The 24,383-nt window shown below is 44.8% G+C and overlaps 1 protein-coding gene across 1 annotated transcript in view; it reads right to left on the reverse strand.

Moving 5' to 3' along the window:
- Positions 1-704: 704 nt before the first annotated feature.
- Positions 705-24,383, reverse strand: part of LOC149360602 (uncharacterized) — a 36,901-nt gene continuing 13,222 nt past the window's right edge. Inside the window, exons 3-5 of the mRNA XM_089569344.1 lie at positions 13,481-13,548; positions 7,106-7,186; positions 705-860 (exon numbers count right to left, since the gene is read on the reverse strand). Coding sequence (XP_089425470.1) covers positions 724-860; positions 7,106-7,186; positions 13,481-13,548 — 286 coding nt within the window. The 3' untranslated portion in view covers positions 705-723. The remainder of the gene's footprint in view (positions 861-7,105; positions 7,187-13,480; positions 13,549-24,383) is intronic.

Here is a 24,383-nt window from a genome sequence, read left to right on the forward strand (position 1 = left end):
CATCGTTTCTGTTGCTACTTGTGCAGCCGCGCGCACAAGTAGCAACACTCGCTCGAAGTCACCAAGAGCGCCGATATCACCACAAAGAAGTTTCACAATTACAACGAACACCTTGCACCAGGTTGAAAATCCGAGTAACCTGTTCTTGCTGCAGCGAGCGAAACTTCCATTCCTCAGACGATCTAGAAAAGTGCGACTATAGTGCCACTAGTTCCCGCGAGCACCGCTTCAGCCGCCTCCTGAGCGGAGCTGCGAAACTTACTTTGTCTAAGAACACTGCTTGAAAAGGCAAGCAATTCATATCGATACATTTCTTGTCAGCGTTTCGGCCCAACCATGACTTTTATAAAGGAGTTACATGACTGCTTACCCCATTCACCTCAATTCTAAAGCAAGCCTTATTTAATAAATATTCATAAGTTTCAGCAACGACAATGTGTGTGCACCTTCGGAGATAATTAAACTATTGGTTAAGACAAAAACTTCAGACACAAAGGGGTGCCTTGGTTTCCATTCTTTATTTTGGGCATAAAGTTTGCCAAATGATTTCAAAAGAAAATTTTTAACGAGTGTTTTCCGACACAAAAAAGCGCTAAAGGGAGACAAACACAAGAAAGATAGACGAAGGACATGCACAGAACATGAATTTTCATGCCTGTGGAAGCGAGAAATGTCTCCATTGAGCGCACTTTCCCCAGCGACAGTTTTGTATTGGCTGCAGTGCTAGTAGTCGCCTTCTCCATCGACACACAGGTCCCTGCTGTTCTTCGGAACGATGACTCCGCAGGTGTCCACGAATTGGTCAATGCAGTCCTGGGGCACGTTGTCTTTCACTGCTCTTTGCGCCCATAGTGTGCATTCTAGATAGTGCATGCAGTGTCAGAACGAAAAATTAGCATTGAGGTTGAATAAAGCCAGAAACAGTTCAGTCGACTTCATGTCAGACTGCCTAATTAGTGGCATGGTCCCAATAGCAATGTGCTCAATGTTTCTTGCGTGTTATAGTGCAATAGTGTCAGTAGGCTAAGAAGACCTCGCTAGTTGAAGGCATGAAGAATACGCTTAGCTCCCAGTACTGTTGAAAGGTGTTTTTAAAAAAGGTAACGGGATCGGTACACAAAAATTTTATCGCATCTATTACTGTGCAAGTGAAAAAAAATTATAGCTGAATCCTGATGAAAAAAAAAATTTGACCAAATTGGCCCCGCGAATAACCTACGCAAACCTCTATCACGCCATGCGTTGCAAAGACCCTTGAGCGAATGGCTCTGGCTCGCCTAATTTTCTTCAGGCGACGGAATTCTTCCCCCATTCTCTCATTGGCTTCCGACGCCGCGTCTGCGCACAGGACATGTTTCTGATTCTCCAGCACACCTTCCTGTCATCTACTCCCACTCAAGTTCACACACTTGTGACCATCGATGTTCGCAAGGCCTTCAATGGTGTTTGCCACGACCACATACTTTCTAAAATCGCCTGCTTGGAGTGTGGCTCCCACATGTACTCTTATATCCGTTCATTCCTGTCTAAACGTATGGCTCGCTTTCGAGTAGACACCCATGTGTCCGACCCATACCACTCACCCGTGGCACTCCTCAAGGTGCTGTTCTCTGTCCTACCCTTTTCAATCTCGCTATGGCCCCTCTCGCCTCTCAGCTGGCTGAAATTCCCGACCTGCGTCATATATTTTATGCCGATGACATCACTCTCTAGTGTTCGTCTGGCTCTCTCGGTCACGGACAGGACACCCTGCAACGTGGCCTAGATATCATTGACTCCTTTCTCACCAGCGCTGGCCTCTCTCCTGCTCCTGAAAAATCCGAGCTGCTCCTTCTCAACCATTCCTCATACGAGCGCTCACACAACCACTTCGTCTCTTTCCACCTTTCTGGCTCTTCCATTCCTGTCGTCACGCAGTGCAAAGTTCTTGGCTTTCCTTTGCATGCGGCCAAGAACGTGCAAGCCCTCCACCACGCTGTCACCACCTGCCACTCGGTAACTCACCTCCTGCGGCGCGTGGTTACTCGGCGCTCAGGTCTCCACGAGGCTCATGCGTGCCGAGTTGCTCACGCGCTAGCCCTCAACAAGGTAGTGTACTTTCCACACTACGCTTCCTTCACTCAGACTCAACTTAACGCTCTCGAGACTGCCCTTGTGGGCCTCTACAAGGCAGCTCTCAACCTTCCTATCACTACCTCTACCGCTAAGCTCTTTGCCACAAGCCTCTTCCATCCTCTCCATTCTCTTCTCACTCTCCAGCGTGACTCAGCTTTCCCGGCTTTCCCTTACCCGTCAGGGTCAGTGGTTATTGACTCAAGCGAGTATCTCGCCCATTCCAATCTCCCCGTTCAACTCCCCTATTCCCACCCCGGCTCCCAGTCTTCGATCAACATCACCCCCGTCCTGCACGCCGGCCGTCGTCATGCGGCCGCGAAGCACCACTCCCCTCTCTTCGATACCCAGGGCGTAGCCTACACGGATGCCTCCTTCGTGGCTGCTCGAGGTTCCTGCGGCTACACCCTGTACCATCCCCACCTCCCCGCTCCTGAAACCCACACCAGCGGGCCGTAGCTGCGCCCTCCGGACGCATTGTCCCTCGAGGTCCTCGCCATTGCGCATGCCCTCAAGTCATTTGCCCTCCTTCCCTCTCTCCAAGAGTAGACAGTCTATTCAGACTCACAAGCCGCTATACACCACATATAGAAACGCACCCTGACCGACCCCCTTCTCTCCAACAGGAGGTCGAACGAGCGGTCACCACACTGCAGCCTTCCATCGTTTTCCTCCGCTGGGTCCCTGGGCATTCAGGGATTGACGGCAATAAGCTAGCCCATCTGCTCGCCCGCGCCACACTTTTCCGGGCACCATTGATCCCTTGGCCCAAGCCCTCGGAGGACGGTGGGAGACTCACCCTTCGCTGTACCATAAAAGAGGTCTACCTTGTGCTCCCCCTCGACAAACGCATTTACCCTCCCCCTCATTCATCACTCACGGTGCCGGAAGCTCGCCTTCTTCGGCACATCTAAATGAATGCTGTCATCACCCCGTCTCGCCTCTTTCTCTATCGCTATCGATCGGACCCTTCCTGTCCCAATTGCCCCTGTATCTATGCGGACCTGGCCCATTGCCTCTTCTATTGCCCGGCTGCTCAGAAGTCGGGTTCCTGGCCCCTGCCTTCTCTATCCATCACAACCTGGGTCGACAGGCTTGGCGCTGAAGGGGAGGAAGAACAGCGACTTCTGGTCGCCCGGACGGTCGACATGCTCGGCCTGTAAATTACGATCGAATAAAGGTCTTCTACTACTGCTAACATCGCACAAACATCGCACAACAAAAATGAAGAGATAATGCTGTACAATAACACTGCCCAGCAAAGAAGTTCAGATGGCAAAAAGTTGCAAGGCCTTTTATTACGGCGATCCCAAAGTCAGAAAACCATTGTTCTGCTAAACTCACTTTTCAAAACCATACCGTTTTCTTATAAACGTTTACTATTACTAAATCTCTGTTTTTCTCACTTAATTGTGCAGCCCTTGAAAACGAAGCATCCAGACCGAACCGAGCAGGTGATTTCATAGTGAATAAAAGGCATAAATGTCCGTTTTCATTCGTGTTCTAAAGATGGCGGTAACAAGGTTAACGCACAGGCGAGTCCGGTGTGCACACAAAGCCTTGACACTCTGCGCTGCAGCTCCGCAGACGGGAGCATAGTAGTGAATGTTGTTACATTTACATTCAATCATTTTTATGTTGAGATATGCAGCCGTTGACCCGCCGCGGTATCTCAGTGACTGTGGCCTATGACAGTCGAGGCCAAGGTTGCGGGATCGAATACTAGCGCCGGCGGTGGTATTCCAGTGGAAGCGGAATGCGATTCCGATGGAGCCTACATGCAGACTTGCCGTGCACAGAAATATCGCTGTAGGCTTAAAAATCTCTGCTGCTTGGTATTTATGACGCGTGCTTCCCTGAGGCGTGCCTTATAGTCCAGGCTTGCTTCGACGCGTGATGCTTCAATTTTTAATCGATTAGGCGGTACCTTTTACTCGACTGCACAACCGGCTTTGTTTTCTCTTAAAGTACTCCATAACTTTGAAATAACGTTCCTTACAGCAGAGATAAACTTTCACCCTGCTTGTTCAGGTTGCTTTGAAGTAAGCAGCGATATATGCAAAACGTTATTTTTTAGCAATTTGAATTGAGTCGAATCTACGATTAGAATTGCTATCGAACATGCGCCTGCAGCAAGGAGGAGCATAAATCACAGCGTCAAAGTAGCTTTCTAGCAGGGAGTCGGAGATGTTGGGTAAGTTTAGGCAGAGTGAAAACCCTTTCTTCTTAGCTCCACAACCGAAGTTACAGCTCGGGTTATGATGACTGACAGATGCGGGTACCAAGCAGGTACCTTAAGTTGGTCGTGAACTCTCGATCTATGTAAAAAATATTGAATCTAAGAACCATTGCTGGAGCCAATGAAAAGGAGCGCAAAAAGGCGCGGTTGAAGAACATTTTAACAAAATTATCATTTTGCTGCAGCTAGGGATAATAAAACCTTTCCACATATGCAATCACGATAAAGATTCCTATTGTGTCATCACCATGCCCAAATTGTTTAGCCGTCATCACTACCACGAAACTGGCAGTGAGAAGCGTCTTGAATTTATTTAGGGGCTTTCAGTAAGGTCTAAGGGATTTACTGTCCTCAGTCGTTTCAGGACCAGGTACGCAAGCATCCCAAATTACATCGTATATTTTTTTTATATTTAATTTCTGTGTCACGAGGTGTTTTAGTTTTTTCATTGCTATTGCGTTTTGTTTTGGTTCTTTGTTCGTCTTATAACTTTTACAGTTCTGACGTTTTTAATGTCACAACTGCATTTTTGTTTAAACCAGTTTTTGCCGTATGTAATGCATTGATGGTACTAATAACTACCTAGTATCTATGTATGTTTTTGCCTTTAAGTTCTGCGGTGTAGAATACATTCTTTTTACTTTTTCTCTTGCGTCTCATGTTGTATTAAATAGTTTCTCTTGTCAATTTGCCGTTCATTATTCCCCTTACTCAATGCCCTTTTGAGCTCTGTAAGGTAATATTAGCAAAATATCAGAAGTTTCAGTGAACATTCATAGAAAGTCCTAAACAAAGAGAAATTGAACGAGAATAAAATCTTATTAAGAACAAGATCTCAGCTCCACCAGACCTAGACAGTATGAAGCAAATAATCACTGTCTCTCTAACTAATGAAAAGTCACTAACTTTTTATTTAGTGCACTGTCGTGTTAGGAACCAGCGCTGAGATCGAAGTCACTGACAGAAGAATGCCATACCAGCTTTCGTAGCAATGAAACGTCCCTATACGGGAGCAGTTGCGGTACTTTGTTCCACACAAAAACCGCAACTCTGATCATAACGAGTTTAGGGAAGTCAGTGCAAACCCGAAGCCAGCTAAAGAAGTATTGAAGTTACTTCAGTATGAAAGTAGAATTGCCTGCTCTATTGTGCCATGGTGCTCGGCTGCTGGCCCGAAAGACGCGGGTTTGATCACGGCCGCGGCGGTTGAATTTCTTTGGAGGAGAAATGCGAGGCCCGTGTACTGTGCGATGTCAGTGCACGTTAAAGAACCCCAGGTGGTCAAAATTTCCGGAGCCCTCTACTACGGCGTCTCTCATAGCCTCAGTCGCTTTGGGACGTTAAACCCCATAAACCAACCAACCTATTGTGCCATGGCGCGCGCTTCCATTTGCTTCCCCGCTTAGTGGAAGGGAAGAGATAGTTATCGCCAACTACGGCACTGCTGTTTTAGGAGTGGAGAAGGAAAAGAAAGACCACGCCGCGGCCCAAGAGAGCTAGGAGTTGGAATCTGCCATCGTCTCTGCAACGCGTCCCCAGCGGACGTTGCTTTTCCCTAAATTTCCTGCACCTCTTACACGCTCAGTTCCGGGTTTGTCGATGAAAACAATGGATTAGAGAATGGCATATCCACCACTGCAAAAAATGCTACGGCATTCCCTTCCTCCTAGCTACGAACTCGCCATTAGCACTGATCTTAGTTATATCTTTGGTATATCTTATGCAATTAGCCACGCCATTCGTAAAATTTTTTTTAACTGACCGGCTCCGCGGCTTTTGGTATTATCATCAAAAGGTTTTGTTATTGTTTCAAGCACCCTAATTTAAGTAGACCGCTGTTAAGGCCATGTAACCCGGTTCTGCGAAGGAGTATGACCGCGCCACACTGATTGGTGAGCATGCAGTAGCGTAATTTTTTCTGTCACCGCAGCGCGCCGCACTGACTGGTTGGCTTGCAATGAATTAAAGCATGGCATCATTGAAGCGTGCAACCTTCAGGTTTCCGAACCCACTACGTCAACCATGCAGCCTAGTGAGGTGAAGCACGTACTGGCAGATAAGAGAAATAATACCTAGTAACCAATATTCTATTCCCCCCACAAGCTATAGCTGAATTACGCGTTATACAGTGGTAACTGACCTGCTAGTTTATTTTATAAATTTGGAAAGTGGTCTTTCAAGCAGCCCATACAGTTTTGCATCAAGAAGTACTCGAAGCGAAGCTCTACCATCATACCTCGCGTTTATCGAAAACTAGCTGTCGCCGCTGAAATTCAATTCCCTGAACTTTACCTATTGATCACCCAGGTGCGGTTTAGAGACTGAAACTGAGGATAACTGTTTGCTTTAGAAATAGCCTTCCTCTCTGAATAATTTCGCTGTGATACGTGGTGCCTCCAAAACATTACTTTCCCGCTGCAAAGCCATATTCGGCCAATTAAGAAACTGCACCTGAAGGGTACACCATAATCTGGGGTACATAGACAGGCAGAGACCGAAAACTTTATTTTCGTGACCTAGGACCCGGCTCCTATTTCACGCTGCTAGGTTAAAACTAGCGTTTCAAGCATGCAGCACAAAACCTGTGCACTAACTATTCTGTATCTCGCGCTACATCGTGTTCCCATTCGTAAGAAATCAAGCTCGTGGTCTTTTTTTTTCACACAAGGTAACCTGATAGCTTGTTATTACACACAGTGGCGTTGAGTTAACAAAAGAACAAGATAACTGCGGAATATATCCGGCAGCTCTTACGGTGTCCATGGTACTCCATGTCGGCAATAACGCAGTTGACGTAGTCTGTGTAGTAGATCACACCTTCATGTGGGGTTGGATCTGAAAAAAAAAAAAAGTACGGGTGAATTTGGTTCTTTTAGATCCCGTTCAGACCGGTTTGGTGCGCGTTAATCAGGGATTGCACTATCCGAATCTTTAACCGGACTACCTCTTCGGCAGGACAAAGGCATCCCGTAATAATCTCTAATCATCGCGCTGCTTTGTTAACCTAAGTCACGCTCTCCCACCAAGCTCTCTTTCATCTCCTAACCTGGTAGCTGTGTAGCGACACCACGGCACGCAGAGACATTGGAAGGCAACTGTGAGGACCAACTTGATTCAGGAAGCCTTTCTGAAGAAACTGGTGCTTTTGGGAATAATTAAGCCGGAATAAAAACATAAATGTAAGCCAGAAGAATAGCCTGAGGGGCGAGTTGGTGCATGATGAAATGAACGGCGGCGCAACAAGAACACTAACAAGAGAGGGGACACCATGTGCGCATGTGGTGTCCCCTCTCTTGTTAGTGTTCTTGTTGCGCCGCCGTTCGTTTCATTATTTCATGAATGTAAACAAATGCGAATGCCCGGCGAACATGCTAACTACGCTCAGTCTTTGACTACTGGGCCCAACATGTTACAGTGCTTATAAATTACATTATACCTAGCGGCATCGGTTGCGGCGTATTACTTTTAACTCGAATTTAGATCTCCAGCTATTCTTATGGCCTATAGCAATTTGACATCAGGAGCAGCTTTCCGAAGTCGCGAAGAAGCAAGATATCCATCGCAGTCCAGTGACAACTGAAGATATCCATGCGGATCTTTCGTTGAAATGCACTCTTCGGTTTCGCTCAGCGTCAAAACTTGCTTCGATTCGACAAGTTGAATACGACATTTTTCTTTTTCCGTAGCGCCGTCCTTAGCACATGGTGCTTGCGACAACTGGAGACCCGGCAGGGCCAAACGCTGTTCCGGCGCTGGCCGCGTCGCATGCTTCTGTTTTGGCGATGACTCGCCCGACCAACTTGGCAGCGCCTAAAGACATCGTGAAACCAGCAACGGGACGGCGTTTTTTAGAAACATTATTTTCTTCCACATCACCGATAGCTTCAGCGCTCAGGTTGAGGAGCCTTATTTTTAAATCCGCGTTGCACACTCGTAACCGTCCACTCACTTTTTCTTCTGTTCCGCATTAATTTTTAGCGGATCCTAAACTGGCAGTACATTTGATAGCTACGCTTTAATCTCCAACTTATAATGCTACTGCTACAAAAGCTGCAAGCCGCATGAACAGTACAGTCAAGGTCGTAAGGAGGTGTGTTTGTGTTTCTTAATTACTCTTGTCACTGGCAATAGTACAACGCCTCCGCGGAAGGAATTTACGCGTCACAACAGAATCGTCTAGTGTATACCTTAGGCAAAAAAATTGCGCAATCCTATGACATAAACTGAGGCACATCGTCTATGGTAATTTGTAAACGCCGCGGATATCCCCCGATGCTGACAATAAATATATTTTTATAGAATATAGGAATATCTGCCTCGTCAACATGGTAACGAGAGAGGAAGTGAGCACCATTGTGTAGCCGTCCCGACTTGTAGTCCACGGTGTGGTCGCGTTCTTGGAAGAGAGCCAACAGAGTGCATGGAGGCCGTTGACTACAATGAACGCCATGCCGTATAGTTAAGGCCTATATTTCTCAATAGCCCACACTGGGCCACGCGCTCTCGTTCTATAACAGAGTAATTCTCGGACTGAGGCAGAAGGCTGCTGGCATAGGCGATTGGGCGGTTGGTCCCAGATTGACGCTGGAAGATGAATGCATCAATGCCGTGGCCACTGGCAACAGTACGCACTTCAGTAGCGCGGATACATCAAAATGTACCAAGACCGGTGCGGTGGTAAGCCTTGTTACAAGTTTAACGGAGGTTGTGCTTGAGTGGGTGAAAGAAAAAAACATCATTTTTAAGGAGTTCGGTTAGGGCTGAGCAACGTTGGCAAAGCCTTGAACGAATAGACGGAAGAACGAAAAAAAGATCAAAAAACTTCGGACACCGTCGCTTGATCAGGGCACAGGGAAGTGCTTCACTGCTTGCATCTTTTTCGGATCGTCATGAACACTCGTAGCGTCGACCACGTGGCCTCATGTGTTGGTCTGACAACGGGCGAAACATAATTTGGACTGCTGCCGGCTCCCGGCCGCCTTCTACCAGTAAAGTTCACTGTTTAAGACCCGTGAGTTCATGAACTCATTCTCAGACTCGATTTTCTATCAGAAAACTGAGCTCTTATCGACTGCTCGCTTGACATGCGACAGGTACTAGGATCGATACACCTCCACCAGGATGTTACAGGGCAGAAGGCGGTCGCAGCACGTTGATGCACAAAACATAAGGCACAAACACAAGACACACGGGGAGCACTAGGCAAAGGCTAACTTCGCCCCCGTCGTCGCCATTCACTGTGTTCGTGGCAATATTACGTCCGTCCTTAGCTGGCTTACGCACAGCCCGGCATTTGGCATCACTATAAAGATTTAACTGTCATGTAGCTTTGGTCAAAGCTTAGGTAAGCCTCAAAACTTGAGTAAAACGTTTATAATGAAGATCTCAGCCATACAAGAAATCTCGTATGGCATGCGAACTTGATGCTAACTGGTTCCGAGATATTCGACTCTGCAAAACAATATTCTTTCCAGGCTTCTGAGCGTAGTTTGGATTCTTATTCTTAACAGCTGCCAGCATTCACAATTCTCACAACCTCTAGTAACTAAACACTGTGTTCGAAGAGTCGTAGACTCTAGAATCACGTAAAATAGTAACGATGCGGCAAAGGAATTAAATCACGCACTTGCTTAGAAATCACAATCTCAACTCTCCTGTCAACGCATGCTGGTAGACATCATAATTATTTATGCACGTCCGCAGCTGCCCAGAACTCCAAGGATCACTATAACTCCACCAAACGCTTTTAACGCGACAACGTTAGAACGCCGTGTCAGAAAAAATAGCCCACCGTAGGCGTCGGCGTTGGAGGCCGTTCACGCAGCCTTCACGCAGCCGGAGCAACCGGCCGCTCTGGCTAGAGTTACTGTATACGAACCTACAGATTACGGTACCTACACGCTTTAAGTACCTATATACTAACTCTGGCAACCTAGGTGGGTCACCTAGGTCAAGCAACCTTGTGGCGTCATCACAACCAGCCGACCGAATTGTCAGGAAACAAACTACCCGCCACCGCTGGGCAGTGGCGCCCTGCTTAACTATTCCACAACTGCGCCAGGATTGGTATGCAGCCCCCAGTGGTCTATGGTTTGGTTTGGTTTATGGGGTTTAACGTCCCAAAGCGACTAAGGCTATGAGAGACGCCGTAGTGGAGGGCTCCGGAAATTTCGACCACCTGGGGTTCTTTAACGTGCACTGACATCGCACAGCACACGGGCCTCTAGAATTTCTCCTCCAAAGAAATTCTAGCCGCCGCGGCCGGGATCGAACCCGCGTCTTTTGGGTCAGCAGCCGAGCACCATAACCGCTGAGCCACCGCGGCGGCTCCAGTGGTCTATGAATGTAAAGTCGACCCTTAGAGATAAAAGGCTGTTCTTAAAATGCATTTCGAACAGTATGCACTAATTTCACATTAATTTTGTATTTTTGTGCCTGTATCTAAATAGCAAAATGAATGCTTTCTAAAGATGCTAGGTGTAATATTTTGAACATTCTTTCAGTAATGTCAAAAATACAAATTTCCCCGCTTAGTGTATTCATTAAATACATTACATAACATTAAAAATACCCTGAAAGTGTTCGTTAAATATATTACATTAAGAAAAATTAAAATATCTTTATCCGCCACGGTGCCTCAGTGGTTATGGCTCTGGGCTGCTGACCCGAAATACGCGGGTTCGATCCCGGCCACGCTGTCGGATTTCGGTGGAGGCGAAATTCGACCACCTTTCCTTTGCCCTCGAAATTCCAATGCAAAGGAAAACTCGTCACCGGAAGTTGTCCGTAAAATGTGTGCGCAGTAAGTGGCACATGTAACGTGAGGTCATTCGCAAAAAGAAATTCGCCGGTATATGGGTTCGAGCCCATATACCCTTAAAAAAAAAGACCCTTCATATTCTAAGAGGGGTCTTTCTTTATTGCCTCGAAATCAATCCCGCTAATCACCAAAATCTTCACGTACACAGGAACTATTCCGCAATGCAGACACACATTCTCATGTCTTGGTACACTGCACTCCGCCAACACATCAAAAGTGCGGGAGACTTACACATGCGTCAAGAACCGGCAGCCATTCAGGCGGCCGGTCCTGCGCAGCATAAACCCCCCTCACCAAAGCGCAGTGTTCACTAGAAAGAGACCTTTGCGCCTTCCGTACAGTCTCCAGAATATTTAGCACGAATAACTGACGTAGTGGCTATGTAAACCTTATGATCAGGAAACTAAACTTCTTATGATTGGGGTTTAGAATAATGCATCATCACGCCGAGGCATCTGCTTCCGTACTAGTGAAAAGGCGAACGCAAAGAAAATATTTAAAGTTCCCCGAAACAAAGTTCCCCATAAGTGAAAACCAATCATATGGCTAAGATAGACCAAAAGCGAAAACGGAGGTAGCATAGTTTTGTCCAGTCTTCTGTCTTCGACTGTGTTGTTCTTGTTTATTTTCCGTATGAGGCATTTGCGACCTTCTTTTTATGCGCAGCATATTGCAATCACTCAGTTCAGCCCTTGGGCGCGGCCGGGCAGCCACCAAACCACGTGACGTGACGTCACGACAGCCGGAGGAAAAACCGTAGGTAAAGATGATGGCGATTCTTGGTGAGAATTGCAAACACAGTAAAAAAAAGAAGCAAACAAAAAAAACAAAAAAGGGGAAAACAACGGAAAAAAAAGAACGGCTGAGCATGGTGGCGGTTGCCACCGCCCCGTTTCAAAGGGGGCGCTCCTATCCATCCATCCATCCATACGTCGCGGAGGAAAAGCTGCTGAGAAAATCTAGTGCCGCCAAGCAATACCTCGCGCAAAAAGAACGCGCAATATGCAACGCATTCTTGGCTTAACCAAGCTAAGCCTGGGCATCTTTTTTTTTCCTTGCGACCTACAATATTATTCTGTACTGTTAACCGCATTTCCTTTTGCAACCAGATTACTCGTTTTCATAAAACGTCTACTGATAAAGAAATATCAAAGCCTCGGACAGGCTTTTGGAAGCCGAAAGCGCCTTCCATTCAACAGACAGCGACGATTCCGCGAAAAAAATATTGCGGTCTCCGGGCAAATATAGCCGGGACAGGGGAGGCTGTAATTATCCTTCTCAGTTTCTATTTTACTTCCTTCCTGCAATTTTTCCAATTCACGGTTTATTTAAGTTCCTGTTGTGCAATGCGGGCTTAAGTTTTTCGTTTCCGTTAAATCTACTGATAGCGGCGATAAACTAAAAAAATGCCGCCACCGTCTGGAAGACGTTGAAATAACGAGCGTTAGCTGTTCGGCAGCGCCATCTATCGCCCATAAGATGAATTCCTACGTGATTAGGCTACTTGTCCATAGCTTACAGCGAACGGGCGCCTACCGCCTTGAGGTCGGATATTTTTTTACCAATTTGGGCCGAAAAAGTTTTTCAACTCTTTGGAGGGCCATTTTTCTTTGCCTCAAAGCGGTAGCAGCCCGGTCGCCATGAGGTATGAAATTGTGAGCTTTCGAGTGCTGGCGACATGGCCGCCATGTTAAGACTAACCATAAGTAAATGTTACCTAATTGGGCAATATTGGTGTCTAACGTGTCCTACTCATCGTGTCCCTTACGAATATCCATTAATTAGATCATGACGTTATAGGTTAGTTGATTATAAGCAATTAAATATGAGCATAGCCATAACTAAATATTAACTTCATCAGTTAATTTTCACGTCTAACCTGTTCTACTCATATAGAGGATTCCAGATATCTAATTCGTTTTATGGTGCCTCAATGATTACTGAGTTAAAAGCGATTAAACATAGTCATGTGACCAGTCAATTCTGACTCAACAAAATCATTGACGTCACCAACCACTAGTTCGATATACTAATGACGTATATCGATTCACTATGGGGTCCGCTATCTTGAATTCCCCGGACATGGAAAATTTCACGCCGAAGGGAGGCGGTAGCAGACCCCAAGAAATCAAGAAACGTGATGAATAAGAGCTAACGCTTTTAAATAAACTACCTTACTAGAAGACTACTTCAGCTCCACATATCCACGGGTTTGTGATCTCAATATAGTAGCGCTGTGAAAAAAATGAGGACATGTACTTTACCTGTAGATTCGTCAAACAGGATTTTTTTTTAAAACGTGTACTCACCATCTTCTATCGTAAATATTATCGTTCCAGGTTCATCTCCAGGCTTATCATGGAAATGCACTGCTGTCCTGCGCATAAGTATGAAAAACATTCAAACTGCGACATTTCCGCCTTAGATGATATTCCCCGAGTATGTCAATCGAATTTGCACGGTTTCGTTCGCAATAAAACCCGACATTTCTTTTTATTTGCAACTAGCAACATCAGTCCAGCATATATATATTATTCATCAAAATTGTTTTCCGTATTAGGTTGTATCACATGAAAGCACTATTGGATATTTCTACATTTATTCCATTACGTTAGTAGAAATGGGCTATTCAAGATTCTATCATAGTGTTACTGGTGATAATCATGAATTACAGCCGGCCTGCAGTCAAACAAAGACGGCAACTGTAAAAAAGGCGCACTAACATTTTTTTTATTTATTTATTTATAAATACTGCGGTCTTGAACAACAAGACCATCGCAGGTGGGTACATAATTTTTGTAACATCAGAGGACAAAAAAAAATAAAAGAAAAAACAGCAGACAAGGCGTCACCAGCAGCGAAATTACTACATCACACTGTACTGTGTCGTTTCACGACATTAGAATACATACACTACAGTCATCGAGCCAAGCATATAACAGGTTATAATTGAGTAAATCAGAACAAATCACTGTGGAACCTAACACTCAAAAGTTCTTCACTTGTTGCAGCAGCGCCTCAAAATGGGACAAATAATTCTGTTCGACTATATGACCAGCAAGGTTGCTCCATTCAGTAATAGTTCTAGGAAAATAGGAATATTTGTAGCAGTTCGTTCTTGTGGATAAAGGTTTTACGAAAAGAGAGTGTCGCAGGCGCGTTGCATAACCACTAGAGTAACTAACAATTTTCGAGATGTCAATGTTGTAATGTCCATGAATTAACTGGAAAAAAGAATTTCAAACGACAATTACGATATCTATCAGTAACAAACGGTAAGCCACTCTTTTTAACAAGATTAGTGATAGAGGTGCGCAGCGATAGGAATTATAGATAAATCTTACTGCTTTCTTTTGAATTCTTTCTAATTTGTTAATATTAATCTTGGTATATGGGGCCCAGATCATTACGGCATATTCTAAGATTGGCCGCACAATAGTTTTATACGCATGGAAACGTGTTTCAGGAGTGGCGAACCGTAGTGCACGCCTCAAGAAGAATATTTTGCGCAGAGCATTTGCCGAGATGGTATCGATATGTTTGTTCCAGGAAAGATTATTATAAATCCATAGGCCTAGATGTTTGTAGCATGTTACCTCAGAGAGTGCACTATCGGAAGTACCATACTGGTAGAGAAGAGGATTCTTTTTAAGTGTTATTTTCACATATACTAATATATATTGTCATATATGCTTCCTGAGATACCTTCATTGTCCGACTGAGTCTCGTTTTTTTTTCATTGAAGGTGAGCACGTAGTTTTAGCTACACGCATTAGATAAGTAAGTGTAAGCCAAAGAATGGACGACAAAGTGGACATCGTCCACTTGTGTCTGCGAACGTCCGGTGTGGAAGCGGAACTACGCACTATCGTCGGCCGCCTCCAGAATGTTTCTAGCGATGTCAGGAACGTAAGCCATGAGTTCCTATATGTGGGAGCGCTATAAATGAAAGCACGTCTCAGGTTTTCTCCTGCATCGTTGTAGGTGCGAAAGGCTTTGCGAAATCGTTGCATAACACTGTAATCTCAAACGGTTCGCGATGGTTTCGTTTCCGACCATCGTGTCAGATTTTTATCCAGCATGCTGACCCCGAGTAGCATTTACGTGTTGTCATCATTTCAGTGTTGCAAGCAGCGTCCTTCTACCTACATTCGCGATCAGACTTGCTTAGAGCGCTGGAGCAGTGTGTTGCGGATCAAATCATAGCACACGAGCCATTTCCTTAAGGAGTCTGGTCGTTTCTTGCTTTTATTTCTATGCATATTCGCTTCAGCGCAAGCACTTGCCGTGAAACCCAGTGCCATGCTGTAAAATTTTGCTTCTTTTGTTCGTTTCCTGTGAGAGGACCGTTCGAGAGCTCCGATACACGCCTGCTCAGGTCTGTACTCTAAGGCACGAATTCGATTACATCCAGTCTGGGCGCGCACACCACGGCGTTACGGCGTTGGTAGTAGACTGAGGCTACTGTTCCTGCTTTCACTTGCCGGTAATTCAATAGACCGGTTTCACAGTCTACTGCGCATGCGCGCATTTACCCGAATCAGTCCAGCACCATCTTGGTCGCTGGCCCTCGTGGTGTCATCTGCTCGACGACCCAGCTTATTTGTCACCTTGAGTGTCATTAGACCCGGTTGAACCAGCTTTCTGCGCTGCCATTTATTGTGGTCACGTAAAGGAAAACGACGCGCACTAATGCTTCGAGGGGTGCAACTCTAACCGCTGCTCGTGCAGCGCTTAAAGTGCATTTAGTGGCTGCATGGACAGCTCTGACCGCGGCTGCGATGCTTCCCTTGTTACTGAAACCTTCGTACTTAAATATTGCAGGTGACGATCAAAACGTGGTTCAGCGTCACTTTTGGTAATTTTATCAGGAAATCATTTGTCTGCACAGCGATGCATGTGTTATAGGGACCTCCGACAATGCTTACATTTCTTTCCATATCATTTGGCCCTTTTATTTTCGCCATATCCATCATTTCAATCACTAGCCACGTCCCAAAATGTTTGTTGCCTTAATTTCTCTCTCATTATTCTCGGCCAAAAATGACGACGCAGTTGTTTTGTTCCTCAAATAAACATATAGATACATTCGCAAAGTGCTTGGTGGCTTACCAGCTAGAAAGGTTAGCAGCCCGACAGATCTGTGCTGTTTTTCCTAATATACCTGTAAGACAAATGCGTGTGTTGAGTCTGAAAATGAGAAAACGAGGAGCAAATTGGGGAGATTTTCAGGGTTCCAGATTAGGGCGGAAGGAGTTTGTACTTACATTACGTTGTTATTAAGAGTATTGCTGTAACACTGATTTCTTTATTATTGAGGTTAATATAATCTTTGCTATAGAACCATAAGACTCTGTCTTGCTGTTTTCTCACTATGGGCTCAACACTTCCATTTACACGTGTGTTGCTGGGCAAGTTGGTTGGGCCTTCTCAGCATTGTAGCGCTGGCAGACGAGGGACGAAGGAGGGAAGAGACACAATAGATGGTAGCTCTTTTAAGGCGGAAGCCTTTAATGCATCATCGTTGTAAGCAGGAGCTATCGACAGAAATGACACGCTTTTCAATTGGTCGAAACAGTCGTGACGTCACAGTGCGCGAATTTCAAAAGGGGCCAATTGTACTTTGCCTACTAACCATGCAACCAATTAAAGGGATCGTATAGTGATGCTCCAAGTAAGTTTAACTGTGTTTAGTTAATTCCTTACTTAACCAGTTAGTCTAATTAGCCTTTCTAGTCAGACCAGATAAATAAAACCGAGTAAGAAATTGGCCGAGCTTGGGAATCGAACCCCGGTCTCCGGCGTGCGAGTCGGGCACGCTACCACTCCGCCATGCTAGCTCGATGGTTTAGAATGAACAAAGGTGCGTCTAGTGTCTTCGTTCACTCCTATCTTCCTTCCCTAGCCCAAGTTCTCACATTCCGGGCAAGAGTCGAGCCCCCTCTACGAGCCTCGGAGCGCCTGCTCTCCTTCCGTGATATTCTCTCGTACTATCGAGACAAACGAAGGGAATACGCACCCCCAGCTCCATCCCTCACCATAGCGCAGGCTGCACATTGGCGACAACTACAAACCCGAACTGCTCCATACCTAATACTGCTGCATGCCCGGTACACAGACCAATTCCCATCATCATGCAAACTTTGCGGCAAACCAGGAGACTTCTTACGCACCCTCCTCACATGCCCCACCTTCCCTCATCCCCCATCACCCACCGCGGCGGAGTCTTACCGGGAGTCTCTTCTGACCAGCTCGTCCGATCAAGACCAGCGCCGGATCATCTCCAGCGCTCACAAAAGGATTGCGCTCCAGGGGCTATCCTTCGCGTTGTAAGGGTGCCTCCTCCTCACATTGAGAAGGCATCCAAGTGCCATGTAGGGGGCTTCGCCCCCACGATTTACATCATTGGCAATAAAAGTTTCCACCACCACCACCACCATCCTCCCTTCCCGTTACGGCGAGGTTTAGGTGTCCACCGAGATATGAGAGACAGATACATTTCCTTTCCTCAAAAACCAATTTACCGACGAGCAACGCGTATTTGTCCGCGTTTCAGATTGGTCCAAATTCTCGTGACGTCACCGCGCGCGAATTTTGACGAGTGTCCACCGAAATATGTGAGACAGTTACTGCGCAGCTTCCTTTCCTCAAATACAATTTTCGACTAGTGTCTACTGAGATATGTGAGACAGTTAATGCGTAATTTCCTTTCCTCAAATACAATTTTCGTTTTCTTCATTACGGCCCCTCTTTCTTCTTTCACTGCCACTTCCTCCATTCTTGTACGGTGCGGTTAAGGTGTCCACCGAGATGACAGAGAATTACAGCCCCATTTCCTTCCCTCATAAAAGCGTTGCGTTCAAAAGGCAACGCATCGCGCCGAACGGGTGGTGGCGTTCCTTGGACTCCATGGCAGCACTACAACACGCTGTCGCGTTCCACTCCTAAAGGCGAAGGTTAAGCGTCATTAATTGGCAGTTAATTAATGCACCAACAGAATGTGAAGTGAACAATCGCGTAGCAGAATGCAGCACTCAGGCTTTCGCCTTTCACCACTTTAGCCGCTAAAGTTCCTCGTACTTTTTAATTTTTGAAGATATTAAGTAAGCCGGTGGTGATGCTCCGGATAAATGTCACGGTGCCAAACTGTACTGGCCAATGACCAATCCGCAGAAAGAATTTAAAAAAATATTCCACATTTCCTCGTTTAATGGCCATGCTTTCACACTGCACGCAGCTACAAAAGGAAGCACCTGTGGTCCCACGCCTTCAGTTGGCAGCGGCAACACAGTAGTTGCGTGACGCAGAGCGCTTTTCTGATTATTTAATGCAGGTTGCTGACTCCAGATAATATTCACGTCCGGCGTAAAAAGCTCGCGGGGTACGTGTGTCGACGAAAAACGCTATTGCCGTGCAGCGTTGGCGGATAACCTGAAAATGACAGGGGCTCTGCCGAGCTACCGCCCTAAGGCACAGGCTGCAAGTTTTCATTTCAGGTTACATCCAGTGGCACCCACCAAATTTACATTTTTCGCATCTCGCGTGCCGCGTAAATTTTTGACGCTGGATGCTCCTTGCGTGTTTTTGAATATTGTCCCTTTCAGACCCCATTTTTTTTTACTGAAATCAATTATTTTTTTTTTACATAAGTAGTATATTCAGGCCTCAAGAAAGAGAATTTGTTAGTTTTCGAGCGTGAAAGACCAGCCGGTAAGTTTTTACAATAATGTGGAGAATTCCGTACAAAGTGACAGATTTGTTAGAAATAGTAACATCGAAATGTTCTCGTGTGTCAGGTAAACACCGTAAAGATCGTGGAAACGCTTTGTGTTACGATGATTCACATTACGCTCGAAATTTAGCAAAAACGATCGACGTTTTTACTCCCGGCAAAATCTGTCTGCACAAATACGGCGGACAAAGTGCTACCTTGCTCACTCTTATGTGAAATATTATTTGCTGCATTCGCTACATGGAACAAAAAGCAACTTATTTGCAACAAGAAGGGCGCTCAACTTGACTGAAATAATAAAATTACTTTACGTTCTCGAGTTTCTCAGAAAAAGCTGTAATTTTTACTCTTACACAATTGTGTACAAAGCGCCTAAAAGGGTTATTTTGTAGTCGTTGCTGCCAATTTCATTTTCTTGAGTGTATTGTACTTCTTTGCAGTCTAGCATTGCGAAAGATCTTGCACAGCAGGAAAAAAAAATTACGGCAGACTTTGCTCGCGTCAAAGAAAAAGGTAAAGGGGCGCTGAAATGCTACAAAGAAGCGTTAGAATGAGACTGTCCACCTGAAATGCGGGTACCGAGAACCAATCAGAAGAGTATGACAGTCAGCTTGGAGGTTGCTTTTGGATCGATTCACGAGCCGAAAACCAAGGTCACACCTCTGGAATTTTGAAAACGGAAGTTGGTAAAAAATAACGAATCCTTACAGACCAAGACCTTCTCTGGAAAGCAGCACTCAAGAACACAAATCTCGGCTTCTTCATGCGCAACAGTACAGAAGGAATAGTAACCTCGAAATCCAGGGAATAATAATGGAGTTGGAACCGAAATGCATGTGTCTGACAAACAAGAGCATCGTCCTTGGCAGTGATGAGCCGTATTTACGTTAACGAAAACTTGCGTCCCTCATTGAAACGCCCTTCATCAATGGCAAGCCAGAGGAAGCGCGAACATGGACGAAGATTGGTTTTGGTACAAAATGGGGAAATTTTATGCGAGGAAGATTGGTAGTGCGCGTGTCATCAAGGTCAGGCATAACGCAGATATATCCAAAATATGCTAGTATTTTGCTGCTCCACGTTAGTCATCACTATTAAGGGTACTGAATTTGCTTTTCCTCGTCATTCTAATCTTCGAGACTATTCACTTACGCCTATTCTACATTTTAACACCATCAGCAAAACACAAACATGACCAAGCAGTATATTTCCTTAGTAAGTTCCGATTTAGCTTTAATATTGTGACGACGACGACGAAGCTGGCAGTGGCGCGGTACGGAGCGCTCGCGTTAGGCCAGCGGCCATTAAATCATCTCTTATCCATCGTTCATCACGCCTCATTCTTCGGCTCGCCGCCACGTTAAAATATCATAATGATCTCAACAACATGGTGCCACGAAAACTCTACACCACTGCTGCTTCATGGCTACAATTATTATTTCATACAGAAAATAAACAAGGATGTGGTGTGGCAACTTATGCGGAAGAAAATCATCAATGCACTGTGGTTCCGAAATTTAGCCTTATCAACAAGGAGCTGAGATCAAAAACCGCGCAAAATAGACGGGACACACAAATGAAAGACACCACCAAAGGCACCACAAGCGCTCACTCACAAGTGAACATTTAATGAAAAGGCGAAGGAATAAATACAGGCAACCACCGGAAACTGCGCACATCACGACCGCATGGAGAAATGGAGAAACGCATGAAATGGCCGCCGCGGTGGCTCAGTGGTTATGGCGCCCGAAAGACACAGGTTCCGGCTACTGGCCCGAAAGACACAGGTTCGAACCAGGGTGCAGCTGCCGAATTTCGATGGAGGCGAAATTCAAGAGGCCCGTGTACCGTGCGATGTCAGCTCACGTTAAAAAAACCCAAGGTGGTCGAAATTTCCGGAGCCCTTCACTACGGCGGATCTCATAGCCTGAGTCACTTTGGGACATTAAACCTCATAAACCATAAACCAAACGAATGAAAAAAAGTGGGTAAGTACAGAAAGTTACTAGTGTAGAGCAGAGGACAACCAGTCATCTAAGTAGTGGAATTCTTTGTCAGGCAGGGCCACTGAAGGCTGACTGACGCACCGGTTAGCATTTTTCCTAATCAAAAAGGCCTTCATCACATCACAAGACACTCGTCTTTGATGGAACTGGATAGTGGCGGAAGAAGCCTTTTTCATTAGGAACAACGGAAACCGGTGCGTCAATCAGACTTCAGTAGCCCTGTCTGGCAAGGAATTCCGCTACTTAGATGACTGGTTGCCCTCTGCTCTACACTAGTAACTTTACGCACTTATCTGCTCTTTTTTTCATCCGCTGCAGCTTGTCTCCCCGCGGTAGTGATGTGCGCAGTTTCCGGTGGTTGCCTGCATTTATTACTCCTCCTTTTGATTAAACCTTCGGTTGCGAGTCGGCGCACGTAATGCCTTCTTTCTCTTTTGTGTACAGTCTAGTTTGCAGTGTTTTTAAGAATGGTTATCCACCAGCTGGCCCGAAACGTCTGCTTTGCTCACGGGTGATTATAAGACGGTGACTTTAGAGTGCATCAATGAACTGGTGTGTGTTTTGAACCACCTCCCGCATGGAAATGTTAAAGAGTTCCTGTATTTTTTAGAAGTTTTCTTCGAATATGCTTCCGTAAAATGGACCGGCCAAATTTGTGCTTTAGATTTCAACACCGATGTTCATGGAGACAATAAGAAGGTATATAACCTTGTAACTCTGCTCCAGTCATTTGGTTTTTGAAACATAATTACAGCGCATAAAACAATTTAGTACCAGCTGCTCATCTGCACTTGACCTTCTCATTATATAATATAGAAACCACAATTTCTAAGGTCGGCACCATCCCTTCTGAAATTAGCGACCACACTCCGATCTTTATGTCATACTCCAGTAACGTCCAGGACAATGCATTCCGTAAGAGTCCTATTGTTTCCAACCTGTGTCTGATAGAGCACTACAGTCCTTCAAACATGAGACAAGCATACATGACTGGTGGGGTATTCCTGGAGTGACAAATATCAAAAAAGCGTATTCTAAATTTCTTTGAACCTTCAGATGTATTTACGATAAAAACTTCCCTCTAAAAACTGCTAAGAGCTAGAGAATAACTAGAAACCCTTGTGTCGCAGACGAGCATATCTGCGTCATCAGAAACAGAAGCCGTCTATACCACAGATTTCTGCTCTCACGTCAGAAATTCCCCTGAAAAAAAATTAACGCTGCTAAAAATAAGTTAAATTCTACATTACCGCAAGCGAAAATCTCCTATTGTCAGCAACTTCTCCGAAACGTTGCTAAAAAGAGACCCTACTGCTTTGTGGAAAATATAGAATAACGTCTTACGCCATACGACCGCTGATCAACCCCAAAAGCCAATATTACATGCCAACCGTAATTTACGTAAAAGGACGCTCGCCGACTACTTTAATTCCGCACTTTGTAAATATAGTAGCGCCGAGCAGTAATGCGGCACGCGTACTCCAAAAAGTTGATAATACGTTACCTTCGTTACCTTCGGAAGAGTGTTCCTCGAACCAACGAATGAATGTGAATCTTTCAGTTCATTTATGAACATTAAATATAGTGGAGCCCTGAACTTTGCTAAGTTGCAAATCAAACATATTCGACATGCGCTCGAATATATTACACCTGTCCCAGTTCATAGATTGAACTTTTCCTTTGCAGCACGTACATTTCCAGGTGCTGTGAAACTAGCCAGGGTATCAGCAATTTATAAAAGCGGCGAGAATGATCTGATGACTTACTATCGGACAATTTCAGTGCTACCTGCCTTTTTGAAACAACTTTAAACCTAATTCGTTTCCGCATCACAAGATATATTGAAAAAATCCACGTTCTTATCGGTGCGCAGTATGGATTTGTTAGTGGTAAATCCCTGAGTATGTCATTTTTCACTCTAGGCACAAGAAAATCAACAATTTAAGTACATCCACCCATGGCAGATCTTTACTACACCAAGTTTCTTCGTTTAAATACTTGGGGATCACTTTTAATTCCACTAACATGGGAAAGAACAAACCAGGTACGTACGCAAAAAATTAGCTTTCAGCTGCCACACGCTCATTAGGGCGAGATATTACTTTAACAGCAATGCATTACACTCTCTCTACTTCTCTTTCTGCCAATCACTTATCAGTTACTGTTGTCAATTTTGGGCAGAAACATACAAAACCTGCTCATTGCCTTTACTCCGCCTCCAAAAACAGGCAGTGACCGCGATAACCTGTAATTCGCGACCATTCCAGTAGCAACATTATTTATGAGCCATCGTACCAATCCTGGCGCAACTACACAATTTCACTTCTGATATATAACATAATTAAATCTAATTAATCCTCATAATTAATTAATCCATAATTAAACCTCATCGCCCTACCTTCCTGCAGTAAAATGCAAGTATCTTATGGTAATTTTAACTTATCCATTTGTAGCCGTGCTAATCGTGAACACCTGGTGAAGTCCAGTGGAGCCAAAATATACAAGGAATTGCCGGTCGAGGTAGCAGTAGCCAGAATTATTAAATTTACCTGTAAATCGCTTTACATCTCTAATCAAATTCTGTCTTCTCACTCTGTGAATTCTGCTTTGATAATTTTTTATTATTTTAGTTTTTATATTTTTTGTGTTTTTTGCTTGACAGCGTTATGTGCTTGGAGAATTTTTTGTTTTGTAGTCTCCTGTATATTTTTTAAATTGTGTCTTGTGCATTTTGAATAAGTGTACTTGTACAGTAGTACTGCTGCATCTATATTGTCATTTATTCTTTCACCCCTCCACAATATGCGCCTGAACCTGCATGCAAACAGTTGTCGAATTGGACCAAATACTAGCTTTTGACGCCATCCGCCCAAATAGCCTTGCATATATTTCTTGTTTTATCCAAATAAAATGTCTCTTACAGAACACAAAATTAGAGTAATTGGCACTAAAAGATGATATTATGAAAAAATTTACAGCAATCAATTTACACTGGGCGTTTTCGCTGACATTAGTAATGCCTTCGAGTACTTAAGCCATAAAATTCTCCTTAACACGAAATGTTCATACGGAGGTATTTATGGAGAACCCCTCATGTTGCTTGGATCACACATGAGTTGCAGTACACAGTGTGCATCCCTATAAGTAACCAACAATCATCCCTGCTAACAAAATTCTTCATTTACGCCGATGACAGTCCTTTTCCTAATTACCGGCAATGACTCGAACTCTCTAGACTTAAAATCTAACGACACACTTGCTACATACTTGCATGGTCCAAGAATAACCCCTTTAAAATCAATTCAATCAAAACTAAAACGGCATTATTTCGCGCCAGAAATGAATTATTTAAAATACACCTTTCATGCTTTACTTTGTACAGCCTTCAGAACTTGTCGAAGAATATCAAATTTCAGGTGTAAAGCTTTGCAGCAGAATGAGCTAGAACGCTCATGTTGATCACATCTGCAAAAG

Source organism: Amblyomma mixtum, chromosome 2, assembly GCF_055824585.1.
Source record: "Amblyomma mixtum isolate Tamu chromosome 2, ASM5582458v1, whole genome shotgun sequence".
Taxonomy (NCBI): domain Eukaryota; kingdom Metazoa; phylum Arthropoda; class Arachnida; order Ixodida; family Ixodidae; genus Amblyomma; species Amblyomma mixtum.